Source organism: Abrus precatorius, unplaced genomic scaffold (genome assembly GCF_003935025.1).
Source record: "Abrus precatorius isolate BTA unplaced genomic scaffold, Abrus_2018 Scaffold2, whole genome shotgun sequence".
Lineage (NCBI taxonomy): Eukaryota > Viridiplantae > Streptophyta > Magnoliopsida > Fabales > Fabaceae > Abrus > Abrus precatorius.
Window position 1 is genome coordinate 27,834,855 of NW_020874362.1, and position 25,431 is coordinate 27,860,285.

Below are 25,431 nucleotides of genomic sequence, written 5' to 3' on the forward strand. Positions count from 1 at the left end.
ACCATTGAGGGCCAGTACAATCCTTCTCGAAGTAACATCTATTTCATTCTTTCTCCAGCTTGATGAGCTCCGCAGATCCCTTCATGGATTTCTACCAAGGCAATATAAGCCTCATGTTCGCTGAGACATCGAAGTAAAGTGCCATCAACACCCCTTTTATACAATTCATCAACCACAATTATATAGTTAACTGCTCGAAATTTTGTTTTTCGATCAGTTGGAATGTTGGGGTCCTTGAGATAATTGACTAGAGGTTTCCTCCAATCTTGGTCAGTTAAGTCATTTATGTTTAGGATCTCAAGGTTTGTTGACCCTAACTTCTCCCTTATCTCTATTAAATTTGCCAGGTTTTCACTCGAAATTCTATATCTCGAGGCAATTTAGGCTAATTCATTGGCCTCTTGGTTTTTGTTTCGAGGAATATGTTCTAGAATGACTTTGTCAAATTTTTGTAATAACTTATTCACTTTTACCCAATATTCGACGAGGTTTCTACTTAAACATTTATATTCTTTGGTTAGTTGCTTTATTACTAACTCAGAATCTCCTCAAATGATTACATTTCTTGCCCCAAAATTTAGCAGTATTTCAAGTCCAGCTAATAATGCTTTGTACTCAGCTTCATTGTTTGAACAAGCTGATTTTATCTCAAAGAGTAATTTCGTTGGGATTTTGTCTGGTGAAATTATCAGTATTCCGATTCCAATTCCATTTTTATGACTAGATCCGTCGAAGTACAATTTCCATGACTTTAGACTTATAAAATCTACTTCTTTGATTGGGATCGAATGATCAACAACGAAATCAGCAACGACTTGGCCTTTTACAGATTTTAGTGGTTTATAAATTAGAGAATACTCTGTTAGAGCCAACGCCCATTTTCCAACTCTACCATAAAGGATAGGTTTCGACAAGAAATACTTTATTATATCGTGATGTGAATAAACATATACATCGAAAGGCCTAATATAATATTTCAATTTCTCACAAGAAAAATACAAACACAAACATAATTTCTCGATTGGACTATATCGAGATTCTGCACCTATCAACATTTGACTAAGATAATAAACAGCTCTTTCGACACCATTTTCGTCTTCTTGAGCTAGCATGCTCCCAATAATTTCTTCTAATGTCGAAATATATAACTTCAAGGGAAAACCTTTCTTTGGCGGAACCATTACTGGTGGTCTTGTCAAATATTGCTTTATCTCCTCGAAAATAGCTTGATGCTCTGCCTCCCATCGAAACTTTTCTTCTTTCTTTAACTTCAATAGGGGTGAGAAGATTTTAACCTTGCCAGAAAGGTTAGAAATAAATCTTCGTAGAAAATTTATTTTCCCTAGCAACAATTGCAGTTGTTTTTTAGTCGAAGGGGCTTGTGTCTCAGATATTGCTTTGGCCTTATTCTTGTCGATTTCAATTCCTTTTTGGTGAACAATAAAGCCAAGGAACTGTCCTGCAATAACACCAAAAGCACACTTTAGAGCATTCATCTTCAAGCCATATTTTCGCATTCTTTCAAATGCTTGTCGAAGATGACCAACATGGTCACTTTTATACTTAGATTTCACAACAATATCATCAATATAAACTTCCAAAAATTTGCCTATTATGTCATGAAAAATAGTGTTCATTGCCCTCTGGTATGTAGCTCCAGCATTTTTTAATCCGAATGGCATTACTACCCATTCATAAGTTCCTAAAGCCCTAGGGCATCGAAAAGATGTTTTCGATATATCCTCTTTAGCAATAAAAATTTGGTTATATCCTGAATATCCATCTAACAAACTTAAAATTTCATTACCTGCTGCCGAATCTACTAACATATCGGCTATTGGCATAGGGTATTCGTCTTTTGGTGTAGCAGTATTTAGATTTTGAAAATCAATGCAAACTCTAAGAGATCCATTTTTCTTAATCACAGGTACTATGTTCGAGATTCAGTCAACATACCTGGCTGTACGAATAAACTTGGCTCTAAGGAGCCTTTCGATCTCTTCCTTGATTTTTGGCAAAATCTCTGACGCAAATCTCCTGGGTGGTTGCTTTACTAGTCTCTTTTCTGGTCGAATTGGGAGTCGATGTTCGACTAATTCCCTTGAAAGGCCTGGCATCTGGTCATAATCCCAGGCGAAGCAATTCTTAAATTCCCTTAGTAGCTTAATTAATTGGTCTTTCACTTCTTCGTCGACCAATTTACTGATGAAAGTTAACCTCGTCTCCTTCTCATCTCTAAGGTTCACTTCTTCTAAGGGATCTTGTGCCTCCATTTTTGGCCCTTTTTGAGCTGAATCTTTCTCAAAGCTAATCGGTGCATCATCATAGATGCAATCAAGCCGGACATCTTTGCCTTCGGTCTCTAAGACCGATTCTTCTTGAATCACACATGTTTCGAGTTCTATGTGCCTTTGTTTGGCTAGATAAGCCGAATTTGTCTTAATGGCCGAATATGGTGAATCGGCCTCCAATCCTTCGGCCACTTTTAGGGCCGCTTCTCTTCTTTCAGCTAGATGAGCCGAACTTTTGACCATGTTGATATCTGCATGGCCTTGGATTGGGTCTACGACTTTATGGGCCGAGATTTCTTCAATTTTTTGTGATTTTATGGCCGAACTAAATTTATCGGCCTCCAAAGTATCCCCGGCTTTGAGAGCCATTTTTATTTTACTTTCGGCTACGTAAGCCGAAATTTGAGCCAAAAGGCTCTTTTCAAGGTTCTTCATTTCCATTCTTTTCGGTCTCCACTATTTCTTTGAAGCCGTAAAAACCCACCGAAGGGTCTAGGCGGATTTGGTGTCGAATTTCGCGAGCATTTAGTAGGAGAGGATTTTGGCCAAAATGAGGACCGCCTATATCTTCTATACGAAGTGGCGCAATGTTGGCAAAAGACTTGTCGAATGTTTTGCTATCGAGACTGCTTACATGAACTTCAGCCTTAAAATAGCTCTGATCTCCATCGACGTATTCCAACACTCCGTTGTTATTCTAAAGACATAGTTTCTGATGCAGTGACGAAGGTACTGCCCCAACCCCATGAATCCATTCTCTCCCGAGCAATATATTATAACTTGCCTTAGAAGCTACTACTACGAAAATGGTTGCTCGAGAAACAGATCCAACCCTCAAGTTGACGATTAGGGCCCCTTGGGAACTTGAAGATTTCCCTTCATAGTCCGTGAGTACCAAGTTGTGGGGGAGCAAATCCTCTTCGGATTTCCCAATCTTTTTCAGTAAAAAACTGGGCATAATATTGATAGCTGCCCCAGAATCCACGAGGACTTTGTTCACTCGAAATTTTTCGTCAATCGAGCCGCAATGTATAGCGGCTTCATATGGCTCTTCATTTCACGTGTCGACTTCTCGAAAATAGCCGACGATTTAGCAAGTGAACCATCCTCTGCCAAATAACAATAACCCCATGGGTTATTATCGGGTTCATCATCAGCATAGAAGTCTTCTTCATCTCCTTCGTCGATTCCTTTGGCATATTCAGCAGGCAGCATGAATACGACCCCAAGTATATCCTCGAGATCATCTTCAAAGCCTGATTCGAATACATCGGTGATCAATTCATCATCCGCATCGTACTTGATTTCTGGGCTCTTCATCTTCAAGTCCTTTTTCATTGCTGGTGCTCTCTCTTGAGTCGTTTTGACTTCGACACTAACCGGGGTACGCCGCATATTTCTGGCGGCATTTCCCTGGGTTTGTTGGACTTGATTTTGAGCTCGAATTTGGGCTTGGATTCGAGCTTGAGCTTGTGCCTGGACTTGAGCTTGAGCCAAGGCTTGTGCTTCATGCTCAGCTTTCCTGATTCTTTGAGCCCTTCGCCACTGAGTTTTAGTCATAGGAGCCTTAAAATAAGGCTTTTTCGACTGAAAATGGCTCCCGAATGGATTATGGAACCCAGTTTGAGTGAAAAACTTAGGTTGTGAGAAAACATGTTGTAGCATGACCGTCGAATGTGACGGTCCGCCCTTTTTGACCATCTGCAATTTTGGTCGAGTTAATGATGGGTGCAGCACGTTTCAAACCCATGTGTTGCTTGGAACGTTTTGAGCAGGTACGAAGGTCCTGCTTTGAACAGTTTGGGGATCACGTATGGTGATAGAAGCATTCTGGGTCTAGATCCCTTTGTTCTTGGTGATCACTTGGTTGGTGGTCACCTGGTTGGTGGTCACCTGATAGTGTTTCTTCATCTCTGATTGCTCGAAGGCTTTAGCCGCCGCTTTATCGAAGACGGCGCTACACCTTGGGCACAACATGACCTCACTGTCCGCTTCTTTCTTTCGAGTTAGAAAGTCTAGCAGTGAGTCACCAGCCCTTGGGAAGATTTCAGCTTCTTCCTTCTCGAAGGCTTCGAGGGTGTCATTCAAAGAGCCTTTTCCTTCTACTTCTTCTACAGCTCGATCGAATGACCCCTGTTTTTCAGCAACATCGACCATCAGTATGTCGATAGGTTCCACGAAATTAGCTTCTATTTGCATGGGATCAGAGTCGATTTTCATCGGCATTTTGGTTTTTTGCTCGAATTTCAATCGTCCTTGCTTAATGGCGTCTTGAATAAGATCCCTGAAACGAACACAGTTATTAGTCCAATGACCATAAACATGATGAAACTTACAATATTTTCGACCATTTCTTTGTTCTAGAGTAGGGATTTTATGATCATCAGATAATATAATTTGCCCATCCTTCAATAAAATGTCAAAAATATGATCAGCTTTAGAGACATCAAAGGCATAACTGTTATTAGGCCGAGTTTTGTCCTTAATTTCGAGTGGTTTTAAAGATTGGCAAACAGAAGGGGGTCCTGGTTTTAATTCAGCTACATTTACCTCATTTACTCCTAAATCGACATCTTCTTCGTCGAGATCATTCTCGCTTCCTATTTCTCCTTCAGCGAGACCTATGTAAGCCACTTTGTCTTTTCAAGGAAATTTCTCTATTTTCTTAGGAACAAATTTTTCAGGCTTAAGTTGCTCAATTTGCCTCACTTTCGTCGCTAACTGCGACATGTCTCTTAGCTGCTGATTAATCAATTTTTTTTCTAATCGAGTACTCTAATCCGCCTACAGCCATTTGGACTAGTTCATATTCTGGAATTTGAGTAAAACATCTCGACCTCATTTGTCGAAATCTACTTAGATAATCATCAATGGATTCATTATGTATTCTTTTTATATTAACCAAATCTATTAAGCTAACTTTCGCTTCACCACGAAAGAATTGTTCATGAAACCTTCTTTCTAATTGATTCTAATTATGAATTGAATTTGGGGGTAAGATTGTGAACCAGGTAAAGGCCCCCTTAGTCAAAGAACTAGGAAAGTACTTCAACTTTAAATCTTCATTTCGAGCTAAATATCCACATTCTATGGCGTATCTAGCTATATGTTCTACTGTGGATTCACTGGAATCTCTGGCGAATTTAGTAAATTTCGGGACTTTCCAGCCCCGAGGCAGTTCAGCCTGCAAAATTGTCTCAGAGAATGCTGAGACAAAGTAGGGTCTATTAACTATTTTCTTGCCAGTTCTATTTTTTTGAGTAGTTTTGGGTGTCTGTGACTTGAAAACTCCTCGAAAAAAGCCTTTAGTTTTGTGATCTTAAAATATTTTCTTATCTTTCCAGCAGTTTAAAGAAAAATCAACAATGTGACAAAAATCTCATAAAATAGCTCGAAATGTGTACCTTTTGATTAAAACTAAAGATCTTAGATAATCTTCCAATATTTTCTTATGTTCAGGCTTATCTTTGGCTCCTTCTTGACCCCCGAAACTTGTTGAAATGTAGTTTCCTTCAAGATAATTTTTAACTTAGAAAATTTTTCATTATCCCAAACAACACGAAATATAATTTTTCTAACATCTATTTAATAAAACATTAGGTACATATTTGTTTGGGACTTTTATATAAAAATAATAATCCTAAAATATTTTATTATAAATGAAAGTATTATTTCCATGAATATCTTAAATTTGAGATAAATTGTTACAATTGACGACCACCTTCGATTCTATATTAATTCTGTCAATTGTCTTTCACTCTTTTCCCTTTATATTATTATTATTATTTGCTGCATTTGACTCTTCTAATGTGAAAGGGAATGTCTTAATAAATAAAATACAAGTGTATTAATCGATTAAAAAAATTAACGATTTATGTCATTCAACTTTATATTCCGTGTATATATGTTCTTTCATGATCGTTCCAAGAAAGAAACAAAATATTCTTTTAATTGCGAGAATATACATTTATCCCCTCACAAAAACAACAAATTGTATGTGACCACCCAAAAGAAAAATACAAAAAAAGAAAAAGTTCAAAAGTGCGTTTTCTTCATATAATTATCATCCGCCATTGGTTGATATGGAATTTATTCTAAGCTGAATTAGTACCCTTTTCATTTGTGAATTCCAAATTTGAATGTTTAAGAATGTTTCCATTGCTAAACAAACAGAAACTACAATTGGTTTGATTTAGACGTGGAAGCTTCCCAAATTATTGAGAGAAAAAAATATAAGAAAAAGAAGTGGCAAACAACAGAGCAAAAAAGAGCCCAAAAACAAATAAATATTAAAAATGAAGAGGCAGTGGTAACCACGAAAGAGGAATGTGATGCCATTTGTGGCTGTCTTTTTTTGGATGCATTTTTATTGTTGATGATGCCAACCAAGAAAACAAGCATCTGCTACATGATGCGATGCCTACCCAGTTCAAAGTTAGCAAAACACAAATATTGCTAGTAACATAAATTTAAATTTGTTTACTTTTATTTAATACATACTGCACAGACATATATACATAATTGATCAATTAAATTTACTAACTATTTTCGCATTCTTTTACTTTCCTTCCCTGCAATGCCATTAGTCTTTATTCACTCACTCGTGTTCACTTTTCAGCTTATGATATATGTGTTTATTGAACACCAACGATAATCCGGAAAAATTGCCCATATTTTGGTAGTGTGTTACGCTTCACCAATTTTAAGTGTATTATGAGTGTTAAAAATTGTATAATGCTAATTAATTAGAATATATTATAAATATAACTTTTATATTATATATTATAAAAATATAATTTTACAATGATTGAATCATAGTGTAAATTTTTTTATATTATTAGTGTTTTTAAATCATTATAAGTATCATACATTAAAATATTATAATCACAAAAAGATATTGAAGCATATTATTACTGAAAGAAATAGAGAAGAGATGCTTGCTAATAGTTTTTTTCACAAACTTGCTTTGCATATATGGTGACATATTCTTTCTAAGACTATGTAGAATCAGATTCCTTTGAAGCTGTTGGTCTTTATAATGAAATTGTATCTTGGGTTTTATTTAGGTGGATACATCTTGATTGATGAGGTGACTAGACAATTCCTTGGGAGCCAATTTTCAAAGTACCAATCGAAAATCATAAACGAAAATTTGACTTCCCACACTTGGGAGTTAGGACTAAAAATTGTAGTTAGCCCATCCCATTCTAATTGGGTATTGTTTGTGTATTCTTAGGTTGGGTTGGATCGATCTAATTTGTTTGCTAGATGAAAACTTGTTACAATAGATAATAATAAATTTTATGGATAAAAAAAAAATGTCGTTTCCTATGGGAATGGCCGCTATAGACAGTCGTAGTTTTGGCCCATTGGAGAGAAAAAGACGTACGTGCTATGGGAGTATTGGTCTAGAAGAGTGCTGCTATCAATTATCGTTCATATTGTCAAAGTCGTTTTATTATTAATTTTTCTTTCTAGAATTTTAGTCACAAAACATACTGCTCAAATCCAAATTTGGGCCAGGGGGACTGAAATACTCTTGTCCGAGTCTTATATTATTAATTGTTTATCTTTACAGTAAATCCTTACATTGATCATCTATAGTCAAACACAAACAAAACCGAGCCCACGTGCGGTTATATTTATTATAAAAATAATAATTTTACATTATCTTTATAATAATAAGTCAATAATTGTTATGCAGTAAATAAGGCCAATCATCAATATAATTCGGCTATGCATCGAATATTAATAACACAAGAAAAAAATAATCTAAGTACCCTAAAGCAGAAGTGACGTTGTTACCGCCACCTAAACGTATCACCCAAAAGCCTAACGTCTGCAACAGTTAAGGAATAAGGTGAAAAAATAATTTTTAAGAAGGTAAAATTAACAGTACGGAGGATTTTTATAATTAAAAACTTAATACCCTCTTATCATCATCATCATTAATTTATAATAATAAAATTAATAATTTAATTAAAAAAAATTTATATCTTTCAATTTTAAAATATTAAAAAAATAGAATGTAGAATATCCTTTCTAATAACCAACCAATGATTACAACATCAAGGCTTAATAAAAGAAAAATATCTCAAAAGACTTATCTTATTTCAATAAGAAAACATACCAAGTTCAGGATCCGATATAATCATTTCCCTTTTTCCTCGCCAATCCAAACAAATCTAAAACTAAACTATGTTTACAAATACATTTTCATCGATTAAAAATACATCCGAACATTCGCGCTCTTTCAATTTCTTGCACAAAACTGTTCTTTGCCGTAACCCTACAAAGAAAGTAACCTAAAAATCAAACAGTAAGGCCTTGCGGGGCAGCAACTGCAGGTGCCTTGGGCTTGGGTTTTTCCACCACAATGGCCTGTGTGGTTAACACCATTCCAGCAACTGAAGCAGCGTTCTGCAAAGCACACCTTGTTACCTTGGCAGGGTCGATAACTCCAACCTCCACTAAATTCTCGTACGTGTCTGTCATAGCATTGTAACCAACCTCCCATTCACCATTCTTTATTTTCTCCACAACTACTTCACCTTCTATTCCAGCATTTTGAGCAATCAATGATGCAGGTGCTATCAGTGCCTGCACATAACAGAAAGATCCGCATTTAAGCAAATTGGCCATGTCAAAGGGCATGTTACAGTACTTCGACTTTTGGTATCTTCATTTAAATTGGCCATCCAATTACATTTTTCCACTAATTATTGGGGATTTTAAATGTATCTAAGCATATTTATGATGTTGCTTGTGTATATGTGTAGTGTAATTTTGTGTGTCGGTGTTGTCGTGGAACACATGCTATGGAAAACCGATAATTATACCATACTCGTCAAAACATGCAAGCTGATTATTACCTTTTGCACAATGTCAGCTCCTAGCCTCTCATCTGCATCTTCAAGCTTGTCCTTGATTGCCGGGACATGAGTAGAGAGATGAACCAATGCAGTACCACCACCAGGTACAATACCTTCCTCAATGGCAGCAAAAGTTGCATTCTTGGCATCCTCAATACGGAGCTTACGATCCTCAAGTTCAGTCTCTGTAGCAGCACCAACCTTGATGACTGCAACTCCACCAGACAATTTAGCAATCCTCTCAGCCAGTTTCTCAGAATCATAGATTGAGTCTGTCTCTGACAACTCCTTCTTTATTTGTGCTATCCTGGCTTGCAACTCATCCTTTGATGCTGCATCGGCAATGATAGTGGTAGAATCCTTGGTGATGGTAATTTTCCGAGCCAAACCAAGCTGCTCAATTGAGGTGTTTTCAATAAGTAGCCCCAAATCACTGGCTTGGAACTCAGCGCCTAGTGGTTAAAGGTATGAAATGTCAAACAGTCTCATGGAGGAAATAAATAATAATTATCTACTTCAGAATGACACTTCCACAACAAATGTGTTTCCCAATAACAGATGTATTTGATCATAATCATGGCAGATGTGCCATTTCATTATATTGATTGGACAGAATTCCAAGGATAACCAGGCAAATGCTAATACATCTCTGCCTGAAATAAACTAGACTAAATTTCACACAGGATTAGCCTACATTTAACACACTAAGATTACACAAATTGTTCACATTTAAAACTTTGCCACAAATGTTACATGCGGTCAATGTCCAACAGAAAACTTAAACAGATGGAAAGTTCACATACCTGTCATTATAGCAATGTCTTGAAGGAGAGCCTTTCGCCTCTCACCAAAGCCAGGAGCTTTGATGGCAGCAACATTAAGGATACCACGCAGCTTATTCACAACAAGGGTAGCCAAAGCCTCACCAGTGACATCTTCAGCAATGATAAGCAAAGGGGCTCTCAATTGAGTGGTTTTCTCCAACAGAGGAATTATATCTTTTATTGCTGAAATCTTCTGATCTGTAATCAAGACTCTTGCGTTCTCAAATTCAACAACTGACTTCTCAGGGTTTGTGACAAATTGAGGTGAGATGTACCCTCTGTCAATCTGCATGCAAACAATGTTACATAATTTAAATCAGAAACAACACAACTTACGGACTGTTCTGTTTCTAAGTATGTTTTATCTGTTTTATTTTCTATTTTCACATTCAATCACAAAAGTTACCACTTTTTTTTCAATTATATTTCCTATATTTAAAGATTTATACAGAAAATACTGAAAATAACTTCATTATATTTTTACTATTTCCTATGCGAATGTTTAAAAAAAGAAACAACATGAAAACGAAGTGTTAATTAAAAGTAAAAACAAAAAATGAAGACAAAACATTTTCTGAAACCAAATAGCCCCTTATATTCTCATTCCCCATCATCACCATTCCATAGAGAAGCCATACCTCCATTCCTTCTTCAACGTCAACCGTCGTCTCAAACGACGAGGAAGACTCAATGGATAAAACACCATCAGGCCCAACCTTGTCAATAGCTTCCGCAATCATTTTCCCAATCAACTCATCATTCCCAGCAGAAATAGAAGCAACAGCTGTCGCAAATTCCAACACCAACAAAAATCATCAACCCAACAAACCATATATCACATACTCTAAAAATAACGGGAAACCAACAATACCTTTGATATCATCTCCACCTTTGACAGCCCTAGCCTTCTTCTCAAGCTCCTCCACCAAACCCGCCACAGTCTTATCAATCCCTCTTTTGAGAGACACAGGATTCGCACCAGAGGTCACACTGAGAAGCCCAAGCTTAATTATCTCTCGAGCAAGAACCGAAGCCGTAGTCGTCCCATCACCCGCAGAATCATTGGTCTTACTCGCAACCTTTATATCATTTCAACACAAAAATCAGTACAAAAAAACCAAACAAAAAATCTCTGTCACCCAAAACACCAACATTCACACACCTCCCTAATGAGAGCAGCACCAGCATTTTCCATAGCATCAGGAAGTTCAATAGCTCGAGCAATTGTCACACCATCGTTAACCACTTTAGGGCTTCCAAACTCATCTAACACAACATTCCTCCCTATAAACAATGCAATCACTCATCAATCCAATCATTATTACATAACATGAAATTGATTAAGCTGAAATTTCAAACAAATAATAGATAATAATACCCCTAGGGCCAAGAGTAAGGCCAACCGCATCGGCGAGCTTGTCAATGCCGGCTTGAATGGCGGCGCGAGAAGTCTGGTCGAAGGCAATTTCTTTGGCGGAGGCTTTGACCGCAAAGCGGTGGTTCGGTTGCCGGTAATTCACTCTTCCGTTGTGGTTGGGTCTTCGGTTCAGACTCTGTAAGAAAAGAAGAGAAACGAATTAGTGAGAAAGAAGAGAAGGATTGTGAGGAAAATGAGAATGCAGAAGTAAAATGGAACCTGTGGATTGGGAGAGCGTAAAATGGAGGCTGAAGAAAGGGCGTTTGCTGAAGCCATGGGTGTGTGAGGAGTGAAATGGATAAGGGTTAAGGGTGGTTGCTCTAACTCCAACACTAAACAGAGTAATTGATATTAGGGTTTGGGTTTATATGGACACCCCTGGGGTTCTAGAAAATTCCGCCTCTTCCAGAACCGTTGAGGGGTTTCTTCGTTAATTTTTGGGTTGCAATTTGGGTTTGTCCTTACTATTCACTGTTCCCATGCACCTTTAATGATGGTAATGCTATGCAAAATATAATCTCTTAAATTTTTATTTTTTAGCTGTTTCCATCTTATTTGTTTCTAGGAATCAAATTAATAGAAAATTTGGTAATAATAAATAATAATAAAATTATTCCACAAGGAATGTGTTTAGAGTAAATTTACGAGTGACAAGAAAAATAAGCATATACTTTTTTATACATACTTTAAATTGTTATAAAAATGTAAGTAGAATGGATATGAGTAGTGAATAATGTGTATAAATAAAGTAGTTAGCTGTCTATTTAGACCCACTTTTTTTTAAAAAAATTATAATTCAGACAACAATTTAACATTCAAGTGAGAGCAAAATTTTGGTAGAGTGATAGTATATATAGTGTCTACTTGCATACCTAAGAAATTTTTACCCCTTGATATTTATAAGCCTGAGTGTATCTTTCCTAGATGAAATTCTCATTCTAGTGAAGTTATGTCATTGAGTGACGCCAAGGGGTATATCAAGGTCCTATACTAGGTTAGTATAAACCATTCCTATTATAAGGATTTAGGTATACTTTCATGTATTTTAGGTACAAGCATGCTTAGAGGCAAAATTAGAGTTGTTTAGGGGCTAACTAATAGCATCTACATCTAGTGTGTCCACCATTTGAGGTGGCCTAGATTGGTTCACAGTGTAAGTGAAGCAGCCAACAAAATTGTGACGAGATTTATGATTTGCGGTTAACAAAACTTATCTAGTCTTAGTGCGTTGATTATAAATGTTTAATTTTGCTTATTTTACCTTTTATAAAAAGAGTAAAAAAATTTTATATAAATTTAAAAATTTTTACATTCGATCTTAATCTTCTATTTTATTTACATTTAATATTTTACTGACTGTTATATGTAAGTTAAATAGAAAGTTCAGATTAAATATAAAAGTTTTTAGACTTTTTCTTTTATAAAATAATGAGACTAATTTATTTTTAAAAAAGTGGCTAGATATTTTATATTTCATTAGAATTAATTAAAACATAAAAATTAAAACTAATAAAAAAATTAAATTTTAATATGCTAAATAAGAATCCTTTCAATGTTACTTAGATATTAAATTTAAATATTTATATTAATACAAGACTAATAATATAATTACTGGTCTAAAATTTTTTTATCAAATTTATAAAATTCTATATAAATACACACTTAATATATATTTACTCATATTACTTTATTTTAATGTAAATATATTTTTAAAATGTAAATAAATATAAAATTTTAAAAAATATACATATAAATGTTAAAATTATGTAAAATTTAATATACATAATTATAAAGATAATATAAGATGATTAAATAGTTAAATTAATTAATCTTATTTTTTATAAAAATTATTAAATAATATAAATATTTAAATTTCACAAATAAGCATAAACAAAACTTTTCTAACTAAACATTGCAAAAATATCACATAAAATATAATTTTTATCTTTTCAAACATGGTAACCCTTCCATGCAATGCACATGAGTTGTCAACTTGTTTGCTATGGGCTGTAATGAGAAGACAACTAAGATAGATGTATGAGGAATGGGAACGATTAAAAGGCTTAGAATTCAACCCAATGTAGTGAAGACAACTAAGCATGATTCTTGAAAACATTTAAAAGTCCTCAACTATACCGCTGACTCCTACTAATTACTTGTCGTCATGCCTCTTGTACCTGCATTTTCAGCAACCCAAAAAAACTTACACTTACCTTCCAAAATGCACCAAACATTGGATTCAATCCTTAGTGGACCGAGTCTCATACCAAAAATGTTCATCTTGGACGTTACCAAAGGAGGCATTAATAGTTTTACCATACCCAGAAATTCAAGCTCAGATCATTGACTTGGAAATTCTTAAGGCAAAAAATCGTGATAATCCATTCATCTTCCTTCTCTATATTAATAAACTTCTTGCTACTACTAGTGAGTTCTACATGACACATCTGAACAAACAAGAGCATCGCATAAATAATGATGAGTTCAGAAAGTGCAAGCCAAAACCAATCAAAACCCATGAATTCTGAGACCCCTCTTTCACTTAAACCCATTAACACAAAGCTAAAGCCTTGGAGATCAAGAGGCAACAAGGATCGTCACACGAAGGTGAATGGAAGAGAACGGCGTGTTCTGTTGTCACCACTGTGTGCCGCACGTGTCTTCCAACTCACTGGTGAGCTTGGTCACAAGACTCATGGAGAAACCATTGGGTGGCTCTTACGCCAAGCTGAACCTTCCATTGTTGCTGCCACCGGCTCTGGGGTGTCATCATCCATGGTTGCATCTGCATCTGCATCAGCATCTTCTGAGGACAAAAATAATGTTCAAGATGTGGATTCGGTTCCCATGTCAGCAGGTAATGGCGTCAAGTCTGAAGAAGCCATTCTACCGTTTGAGTTTGATTTGCTAAACAACTTTGATGCCGAGTTTTCTGATAATGATATGGCAATGCTTCAATCATTCATGACAAGGTTGGCTTAATGGAGGTGAAATGCATAGTGATGCTTATGGTAAAAGCAAAACTAGAAAGATTTATGGTGTTGGTATTTGGAATTTTCTAATTAATCAGCAATTGTACACAGATTAGTATCTGGAGTCATATAATAATACAAATCATTAGTCCATGCCATTAGCTTAGCTTGTTGAATGAGTAAATTTTATTTTAATTTCTTAAATTATAACAGTTAATTATTTAACTTTTTATTTATAAAGAATATTTATTTTGTTTTGTTTTATATAAATATTAAAATAATTTTCTTAAGTTTAAATATGAAAATAATTTTTGTGTTTAAACTCTTTGAGTTTTAGTCTTTTCAATTTTTTTAATCTTTATATATTTTTTATTTTTAACTATTTATTATAAATTTATATCTAATAAAACATGTAAAATGATTGTTTTATATTATCATTTAAAGGAAATAGATAAATATATAGAATATAAATTTACTAATATACTAAATATACATGTGCGTTACACGATTTTACATGGATAAATATATTTTTATTAATTAATTTATTTTATAAATAATTAAAAAATTTATAATTTAAATAAAAATAATTAATTATTAAATAATCATTAAATAATTATTCTTAATGTGAAAAAACAAAAAAATAAAATAATTTGACTAATTTTTAAATAAATTATATATAAAAAGTAAATATAACAATTAAACTTAATTTATATATAATTTTAAACATTTTAAATCTTAATAATCATAAATTAGTTACAAATACATATAGCAATGAGTAAATATAATCAATTTTATATATAAATATAAATACATAAATATATTTATATTTTTTATTTTTTACTTTAGTTTAAAAATAAAAAATAAAATTATAATTTAAATATAAAAATTAATTATTTATCAAGTAACCATTAAATAATTACTTTTAATGTAAAAGAAAAAATAAAAAATAAAAAAGTATTTTATTAATTTTTAAAAACAAATTATACGTAAAAAATAAATATAATTATTAAACTTAATTTATACATGACTTTAAATATCTTAAATTGTATTTCAATTAAAAAATTATTTTACATCTTAATAATTATAAATATATATATAAAAATAAAAAATACTATCTTCTTATTTTAGTATAAGTCTAAAAATTTTTATACTCGATTCAAAGTTTTCATTTAACTTACATCTAATGGGTTATATTTTATTATTTCATTAGCTGTTAGATGTAAGTTAAATAAAAGACTAAAATGAAATGTAAAAATTTTTTGACTTACACTAATGTAAAAATTTTTTTATCTAAAAATAAATAGGTGTATTCAATTATATATATATATATATATATATATAAAATTTATCTTGAAGAAAAGGAAAGTAATTCTCGTAGCTACTAGTTGTGCTCTAACATAAAAATTTTAAACACAAGTTCAAGCAAAATCAAATGGTATTTTTTTATTGGTTTACTAATAAATGAAAGACAAATTAGATCAATTTTTTTAAATTTTTTTAATTTAAATTATATATAATGTTAGTGTCTAAGTTTTTTAATTAATTAAGTCTTTTTACTTTTAATTTTATACAATTTTATTTAGTTTTTAGAAATTTGTAATAGGAAACATAAAATAATTTTAAAATTCAAGAATTAAAAATGTAGAGAAAACTCGATAAAATTTGGAAAATTTTAAAGATGTGAGATTAATGTTTAAAAATAAAGTTTTTAATATTTTATTTGGAGTGAAAAATAATATTTTGTTAGTTAGTTTTGAGTGGAAGATAATTTTATTTATAAAAATTTGAATAAGAAATGAGAATTTATGAGTTTAGGTTAAAAAAATAGAAAAAAAGCTAAATTTTAAATGTAAAATATTTAAATCAGTTTAAAAAAGAAAAAACAGAACATTTATAAAATTTAAATTAAAAAAATTCAATTAAACCAAAAGCTTTGAAAAAGTGAAAAAAATCAGTTAACAACGTCATTCATTTGTTAGTTTTCCTTTTAAAAAATTCCAACTTCGTTGTTAAAAAATTAAAAATAATTAAGAAAATATAATAAACCTTTTTTCTCACTATTTTCAATAGAGATTTAACATTATTTTCACTAATATATATATAATATATTCTTTGTCACTTTTATTTTTAGTACGAGCATTATTCTGTATTACAAAAATTCTTCTGGATGAATCTATTATGAAACAATGAGTTCGTATTTTATAGGTTAAATATTAAATTAAAATGTAAAAGATTAAGAACTTTGATAGAAAGCACACCATGTATTTTATCTACAATCTTTGTACCATAATTTTCAGACACTAGTCAATACTTTTCTTTCAACAATCTTGTCTATGGTGGAGGATTAAAGGAAAGAAAAAAGAGTTACGAGAATATTTAAAGCATGTTTGTTTCTAATTTTTAAAAGAGTTTTTTTTTTAATTAAAAATACATGGCTCAAACCTTGTATATGAAATTGTTTTTGTATAGGCTTAATCTCTTGGATGCTGTGATCTCAATCAATAATACATTTAGGACCTGTTTTTGTGTTAATTTAAAGTTTAAACGGTATAGTTAGAAGTATATATATATAAAAAGTTTATCCATACTTAAAATGAATAGTATTGGTAAAAGTCAAAACATGTAGTATGAGGTTGCATATGTGTCATTTATAGGTTTTACACTAAATTAACATTAATTGGTTAATTGATGGAGTATGTAACATTTATTTGGTTTGATATAAGCAAATGCTCCTTCCCCATACATCGCCAACTCTTCCTCCTTGACGTCATTTTTTGATAGGAAAATGCGAATACCCAGCTCTTGCACTTTCTCTCTCTCTCTCTCTCGTTCCCATCCTCCTTTCCCATTCTGCTTCTCTACTCGTCAACCCATTTTCACCATGAATCCACCCCTTTGTACCTTTGAATTTTGTTCTCTCTTTTGATATCAACAAATCTAACACATTGTAAATAAATAAATATATTAAGAAACAAATATATTCTAATGCAATGATGCATCTTCCTAGCGATACAAGGAAGGTTGCTTTTGTTATAGTTGTTGTAATAAGCTACATTGTGGGGCCATGGCCAGTTTCATGTCAACAGAGTGGTTCGAGTGGTGGTGCTGGCGTTGAGATATTCGCACAAGAAATGTATCGTGGCATGTCCAATTATACATATGTGTTCAAGGGTGCAATTAAAAAAGAATTGGGCTATTGCATAGTTGATGTGTAAGTCTCGTTGTTAATTTTTTCTTCACAAACTATGTACCTCTTTTTATTGTCACATATTGTCAATTCAATTATATCATGTACCATTTTGTTTTCCTTCAGGGACGCTGATTGGGATGGGGCGTTCAATTTCACCAAAGATCTTACCTTTTTGACCATGTGTGCCCAGCAAATGAAAGGTACTTAAATTACTTTGGTAATCAAAACAATGCCTAGAATTTCGTAGATTTGTATAATGGTAAATGATAAATGTACAAAAAATTGAATATACAAAAAAGGGTAGCACGTATAGAAAGATTATAACATGATCATATAAATATTAATGATCATGAATGTGCACAAGGAAAAATAAATGTGATAGTGCAAAATATGTATGGATTTTTATTTCGTCTTTCGTGATATCATCATGAATCATTGCTCTATTCTCAAGCCTTTTCAATAGTTTATGGGACAATTTGTGTTGGTTTTCGGTGATTTTTCAGGAGATATTACTCAACGCTTGTGCACAGCAGGGGAAATAGAAGCCTATGCTCGAAGTTTCGCTTCAGGGGACAAGTCAGGAACCAAATCAAACTTTTTGAAGCCCAACATAAATTGTAATATGAGTTCATGGGTTAATGGTTGTGAACCAGGATGGGGGTGTAGAGCTAATCAAAAAGTAGACCTTAATAGTAACAAGAAGGATATACCTATTAGATCTGCTGAATGCCTACCATGTTGTGAAGGTTTCTTTTGCCCTCGTGGTCTCACATGCATGATACGTAAGTAATTATGCTAATACAAATTACAAGTTACAACAATCATCACAACATTAAATTAGTTTCATTTTTCTATGTACTTTTTTTCTTCATTGTTGACTATACACTAGCATTGCGCTTTTCTATTATTTTGATTTGCTATGATAACTCCAAAATAAGAGAAAACTTTATATATGTAGTTTTGTTGTGTTTGAATGTTCTTATTTCATTCGTTTGTTGCTTTTTTTTGTTTACTATTTTAGCTTGTCCTTTGGGTTCTTACTGTCCACGTGCAGAACTCAATAAAACTAGTGGAATATGTGAACCGTAAGTCCTTCCCTTTTAATTCTACTGGTTCTACATTCATATTTTGGCATACTTTAATATTTATTAGCAGAATCAATATGCAGATATCGTTATCAGCTACCTCCTGGAAAGCCTAACCATACTTGTGGAGGGGCAGATATTTGGGCAGATATTACAAGTAGCAGTGAGGTATTTTGTTCAGCAGGGTCATTTTGTCCCTCTACAATCGTAAAAAATCCTTGCAATAAGGGGTACTATTATCTTTACCTGAACTTCTAATTTTAGAACCTGTTCTTAAATTTATAAGAAGCCACTTGCTTTTTCATTACCTGTATGCTTTAACTTCACACAATTTTGAAAATCTTGAAACTTGCTTTTGGCTGCTATCTGTTCTCATGTTAATAGCCATCGGTTATATATTATTTTGAGCTACTTTTATGTATGAATTGTAGGTATTACTGCAGAACAGGTTCTACTGCTCAAGAGAGTAAGTTTTTCAAGTTTGTCATTTTATCATGTGAATTTATATTTGTAATCATATTCTTTTGTGGTCATTGTCATTCTCTATGTTGTTCTTAAGTTTGGGAAATTTGTGTAATGTGACCATAAGCAAAGTTATTAGGCGTGTCAACAAGTTATATAATAATCTCATATGAATGATTTAAAGTTGGCAGACATGTTAACATGTTACTTCTAAACTTAAAAGAAACCTTCTTATGCTATTGCTTAATGCCTTGATGTATCCATTATTCATTTTATAATTGATATTCTATTTTTATATGCAATTCAACTATATATATCTGTTGAATAGCATAGGTGTGAAGGCTGATTTATTTGATGTAAAATAACAATTCCAGCAACCTTTTCTCTTTTCTTCATTTTTGTTTTCCACAGGGTGTTTTAGGTTGGCAACCTGTGAGCCTAAATCAGCAAATCAAAATATCACTGCATATGGTGTCCTGGTTTTTGTAAGTAATCTTTAAACATTTCATATTAAGATGTATTGCTCGTATGCTTTAACACACACATAACAAGCAACCAATGCCATTGTGAAGTGTGAACCTTGGTTTTGGATTTTTTTTTAATTTTATATTAACTTTTAGTTCCTAAACATTTCTTCTAATGCTATATCTCTTTGTCAGCATTTATCAATGACAAAAATTGAATCTATCTTTTTTCCTTCTTGAATTTTCATATGACATGACATGTCTAGATTTGCATCCCATCATCAGTAAATATGATATGGACAATTTTCAAATATTTTAAAATTTAAGAGATAACAAACAAAAAATTTATAAATATTAAATATATTCTTTACCTATGATTTTTTAAAATGTAACTTCCTGTCATTTTAGAGGCAATGGAGTATTGTGGAATTGACCTTCTTTTAGATCGAGAATATGTTGCATGTTAAAAATGCAAGTTCACTATGGTCCAGTAGAACTAACTCTTAAAATTTCAATACAGGCTGGCTTGTGTTTCTTGCTTATTATCATATACAATTGTTCTGACCAAGTTCTTGCAACAAGAGAAAGAAGACAAGCAAAATCAAGAGAAAGGGCTGCTCAAAGTGTAAGAGAATCACAAGCACGTGAAAAGTGGAAATCTGCTAAAGATATTGCCAAGAAACATGCAGTAGGATTGCAATCACAGTTATCACGTACATTTTCTCGCAAAACAACTTCAAGAAAGCCAGATTTGAAAGGTTTTGGCTCTAAACATTCAGATTTACCCCCTGTTGTTGGTCCATCAAAAGGAAAGAAAAAGGATAAAAATAACCTCTCAAAAATAATAAATGATATTGAGGAAAACCCTGATAGTGAAGAAGGGTTTAATGTTCAGATAGGAGATAAAAATGTTAAAAAGCAAGCACCAAGGGGAAAGCAGTTGCATACTCAAAGCCAAATTTTCAAGTATGCATATGGTCAAATTGAGAAAGAAAAGGCTTTACAGGAACAAAACAAAAACTTGACATTTTCGGGAGTAATTTCAATGGCTAGTGATATTGAAATAAGGAAGAGGCCTACAATTGAGGTTGCTTTCAAAGATTTAACACTTACTTTAAAAGGGAAAAATAAACATCTATTAAGATGTGTGACTGGTAAACTACATCCTGGCAGAGTTTCAGCAGTCATGGGCCCTTCTGGGGCTGGTAAGACAACATTTCTTTCAGCTTTAACTGGAAAAGCAACTGGATGTCACACAACTGGACAAGTTCTTGTAAATGGCCAAGAATCTTCTATTAGATCATACAAGAAGATCATTGGATTTGTGCCACAAGATGATATTGTGCATGGCAATTTGACAGTGGAAGAGAATTTGTGGTTCAGTGCTAGATGCAGGTATGCCACATATTAAGCATTTTATTTTCTTGTATGTTTAACATCTTTTGGTAAACTATTTAACTACTCTCATTCATATGTCATCCAAATGATTAAGAAGATATTGAATACATTTTCTTGCTACTACGTTTTCTCCTCTAACTTTTTTTTCTTAATTATATTTATATGTCATTGTAGACTTTCTGCTGATCTTCCAAAAGAAGAGAAAGTGTTAGTGGTTGAAAGAGTCATTGAGGCCTTAGGTCTACAGGCAATAAGGGATTCTCTAGTTGGAACAGTGGAGAAGAGAGGAATCTCTGGAGGTCAAAGGAAAAGAGTAAATGTTGGACTTGAAATGGTGATGGAACCTTCCCTTCTAATTTTGGATGAGCCTACATCCGGTTTGGACAGCTCATCTTCTCAGTTACTTCTTAGAGCACTTAGGCGTGAAGCTCTTGAAGGAGTAAACATATGCGTGGTACTTCATCAACCGAGGTAATTTTCACAATTATGTTGCACAGGTCAAAAGTAGTCTTTAAAATTGTAAGCTATCAGATACTTTAGTCTCACACTTCTCTAAATTCTTATTTAGGAATTGATTTTGTAAAAAAGCATTCATTTTAGTTGTTAATGATAGTAAAAGATGAGGCGGAGAACTATAAGTAATTGACATTTTACAAAGTCAGAGACTAAAGTAATTAATATTTACTAGACTAACTTGGGTGTTTATAGGGATGCATCCTAATACCTACAACACAGTGGTGTCACTAAATAATCCTTTTTTTGTTCTTTTTGTGTGATACCCAGTTACACCTTATTCAAGATGTTTGATGATTTTATACTGCTTGCAAAAGGTGGTCTTACTGTGTATCATGGACCCATAAACAAAGTGGAAGAGTACTTTTCCAGTATGGGCATTGTTGTCCCTGATCGTGTTAACCCTCCAGATTATTACATTGACATTTTAGAAGGAATAGTAAAACTTAGTCCAAGCACAGGAGTGAACTATAAACAACTACCTGTTAGATGGATGCTTCATAATGGGTACCCAGTGCCCATGGATATGTTACAAACTGTAGAAGGAATGGCCACCACAAGTGAAGGTTCAACGCATGGAGCAGCAAATCCTGCAGAGAATGCTGAAGCACCCTCTTTTGCTGGAGAACTTTGGCAGGATGTAAAGTGCAATGTTGAGATGAAGAAGGAAACCCTTCATCATAACTTCTTAAATTCAAATGATTTGTCTAATAGGATGACACCAGGAGTGTTCACACAATACAAATACTTTCTCGGAAGGTAAGTTACAAGAGAGAGAGAGAGAGAGAGAGAGAGAGAGAGAGGATATTTCTGCTACAAGGAATACTAGTAACATGTTCTTTTGAATACACTCTTTAACATGCTTTATGTGATTGGTCAATTTTAAAAAATTAATCAATTTATGAGGTAAGTTTTTTGACCTTTTTACTAATCCATGGCAAGAAGTGTGTTGAAGATTGTGTTCCTAGCATTTTTCTTTTTGCTAATTGCCAAAATTTTTTTACGTGCTCTTGGTTCCTTACAGAGTTGGTAAGCAGAGGCTAAGAGAAGCTAGAACACAAGCTGTAGATTTTCTGATTTTACTACTAGCTGGTCTCTGCTTAGGAACACTTGCAAAAGTGAGTGATGAAACATTTGGGGCAACCGGTTACACATACACTGTAATAGCAGTATGTAAGTTTCATCTGAATTTTGTTGTTATTACCATGTTTCCTACTTTGTCATCTAACAATATCTTTCCTTCAGCACTTCTTTCCAAGATTGCGGCTTTGAGATCATTCTCATTGGATAAGTTGCACTACTGGAGGGAAAGCTCTTCAGGCATGAGTAGCCTGGCTTACTTTCTTTCAAAGGATACTGTAGACCATTTCAGTACAATTATCAAACCTCTAGTTTATCTTTCCATGTTCTATTTCTTCAACAATCCAAGATCATCTGTCACAGATAACTACTTTGTTCTGCTGTGTCTAGTATATTGTGTCACTGGCATAGCTTATGTGTTAGCAATCTTCTTTCAACCAGGTCCAGCTCAGCTGGTGAGATTTTAGACCCTTTCCACTATAGGTGATGTTGTCATGTCTTTTATCTTTGTTTAAGTCATTTGTTGTATTATGCAGTGGTCAGTGTTACTCCCAGTAGTTTTGACTCTTGTGGCAACCTATGATAATGAAGAAGATAGCAGTATTGTGCGCTTTATATCTGATTTGTGCTACACCAAGTGGGCCCTTGAAGCATTTGTAATATCAAATGCAAAAAGGTTTGACTTGTGATATTTTCATGGCTACATGTTGATTAATCACTTGATTTTTTTTCTCATGTTCTAATATTCTCCTATGTAGATATGCTGGAGTTTGGTTAATAAGTCGATGTGGTGCACTTCATTCCTATGGCTATGATCTCAAAGATTGGTACCAATGTTTAGGCCTTCTTATCGTAACAGGAATTATTAGCCGTATGCTTGCATTTTTTTGTATGATAACCTTCCAAAAGAAATAGTTTCACCACTTCAATTCCTCTGACTTCTCTTTGGACAAATTAAAAATGGTATGTCCAAAACACTGGCTAGTGCTACAACTTGTGGCCTGTGCCCAACAACTGGTAAAGCAACGTGGCATTGGTTGTATTCTAGTATGGAGAGAAGATTATTACATTGTTTGACAATTGTTAGGTGTGGATAATGTAGCATTAAACTTCCTTAGAAGAGGTCCCTTCTCTCTAATTGGGATTTTCAACAATACTATTGTCCAATGTGCTTCAACAGCAAGCTCTGCATAGAGTAAGCTTGGACAGTTTTAACATTATCATTCATGCCTCCGTCAAATATTTCGTTTGGTGATGACAATAGCCAAATTGTATGACATGACACAATCAACCAATTTGTGGAGCTATAAATTGTTCTATACCTTCAATAAATGCTTCACGAATTGCTAGTTGTAATAGACCATTGGCATTGCTCCAAAAACTATAAACATCTTTATTGAAGATAAATATAAATCGTTTGAAAGTGCTTTTTTGTTAGTTTGAAAACTTTTCCTTTTTTAAAATAAGATACCATTGGTGTATATATATATATATATATATTATAAAGTTTTCTTCATCAATACCCAAATCTCGACTTATGAGAAAGGAATAATCTTTTTAGTAAATCTCATATTATAAAAATATCTTCTTTTTTTAATTTCTATCATCTTTCAAATGATAGAAATATTATGTTTTTATTATATTTTTTCTTTTATATTTCTTTCATTTCATTTCTCTCTCCCTCCCTCCCTTCCTCTCTCTCTCTCTCTCTCTCTCTCTCTCTTGTCGTTTTTCCTTTCATTTCTAATGGAACAAACAGAGCAAGGCTATCTCACTTTAGCCCAATTTATTTATTTTTACGCGTGGCCTTCTCGGTTGCTCCATTTCTCGTTTATTTTATTTTATTTTTCTAACAATTGAATCAAGCTCAGTGTAATTATATCATTACAGCGTCTTGACTAAGCTTAGCTTCTTGATGAATCATTTTTTAAAAAGAAAGAAAAGGAAAAGTGACGTTGTCTTCATAAGGCAGCAAAAAGGAGTATTTGTATCCTACTCGTAACATTAATTTAGTTGGTGCATCAAAATCTGCTGTAGGTTCTCCAAAAATATGTTGACATTTCAAGACAACCTTTATAAATGATAACCACCCAGTTTCTTTTTAACCTTTATTTAACTGGAAAAATGAATTACTGCATACGACTATAGCCAGGGACAACCACAGATAATAGGCCAAGGTTTTATGAAATCACTTACTCATTGATTAATTTCAATTTTACTTTTCACAATAATCAATGAAAGAAAGGAGATGGAGTGCATATTGTTCTAAAAAAATTATAGATGTTTTTATCGCTTGATTATTACACTTGGACTTATCATTATTATTATTGTTACTTTTACTTTATATGAAAAATGTGAAAGAGCTCTCTCTCTCTCTGAACTTAACAGATAAATATGTAATATAAATAAGTTTGATTAATTAATAGTTAATTTTATAGAAAAGGATTTTGGCTATGATCGCCTTAACTAGCTTTGCCTGTAAGATGATGAATCTAAATAAAGGTAGCATGGTCCAGATATGATTACAACAATACGTGACACGAGAGGATGGGCACCGGCCTCTTATGTGTGGAGTTTTTTCCTTTCATTCTTTCCTTTAGTGGAAGCTATTTTTCTATAGGTGGATGGGAATGAATGAGATCTCTTTAAACCTCAACGAACCCAATAAAAAAAAAAGGATTCTATTGCCCCCAATATTACTTTTCTTTGATTTTTCTTCTTATGCCTTGATATATGGATCAACACAGATAGATGCTTCATCTTGATTAGAACCAGAGTCAATGAATTAAGTTTTGTTTTTCTAATATGATATATATACTTTTTATAAGTGTTAAACAACCATCTTTCTAAAAGTTAACTTTTT

At 33.2% G+C, this 25,431-nt stretch overlaps 3 protein-coding genes across 3 annotated transcripts; 2 read left to right on the top strand and 1 right to left on the bottom strand.

Moving 5' to 3' along the window:
* Positions 1 to 8,314: 8,314 nt before the first annotated feature.
* Positions 8,315 to 11,893, bottom strand: LOC113857886 (ruBisCO large subunit-binding protein subunit alpha). The gene is made up of 8 exons (XM_027490155.1): positions 11,624 to 11,893; positions 11,366 to 11,540; positions 11,150 to 11,271; positions 10,859 to 11,066; positions 10,626 to 10,771; positions 9,967 to 10,273; positions 9,164 to 9,615; positions 8,315 to 8,891 (listed from the first exon to the last, which is right to left on the bottom strand). Exons 1-8 carry the CDS (start codon positions 11,678 to 11,680, stop codon positions 8,604 to 8,606), a joined length of 1,755 nt encoding a protein of 584 aa, XP_027345956.1. The 5' UTR covers positions 11,681 to 11,893; the 3' UTR covers positions 8,315 to 8,603.
* Positions 11,894 to 13,882: 1,989 nt separating this feature from the next.
* LOC113859760 (transcription factor TCP11-like) lies at positions 13,883 to 14,386 on the top strand. The gene has a single exon (XM_027492455.1). It carries the CDS (start codon positions 13,883 to 13,885, stop codon positions 14,384 to 14,386), a length of 504 nt encoding a protein of 167 aa, XP_027348256.1.
* A 2,983-nt stretch (positions 14,387 to 17,369) lies between these two features.
* Positions 17,370 to 23,483, top strand: LOC113859761 (ABC transporter G family member 28-like). Its single transcript, XM_027492456.1, has 14 exons — positions 17,370 to 17,587; positions 17,690 to 17,766; positions 18,070 to 18,348; positions 18,588 to 18,651; positions 18,735 to 18,881; positions 19,083 to 19,117; positions 19,525 to 19,598; positions 20,098 to 20,972; positions 21,150 to 21,446; positions 21,759 to 22,247; positions 22,513 to 22,661; positions 22,734 to 23,023; positions 23,105 to 23,244; positions 23,327 to 23,483. The coding sequence occupies exons 1-14, from the start codon at positions 17,370 to 17,372 to the stop codon at positions 23,481 to 23,483; spliced, it is 3,291 nt and encodes a 1,096-aa protein (XP_027348257.1).
* The last annotated feature ends 1,948 nt before the right edge of the window (positions 23,484 to 25,431 follow it).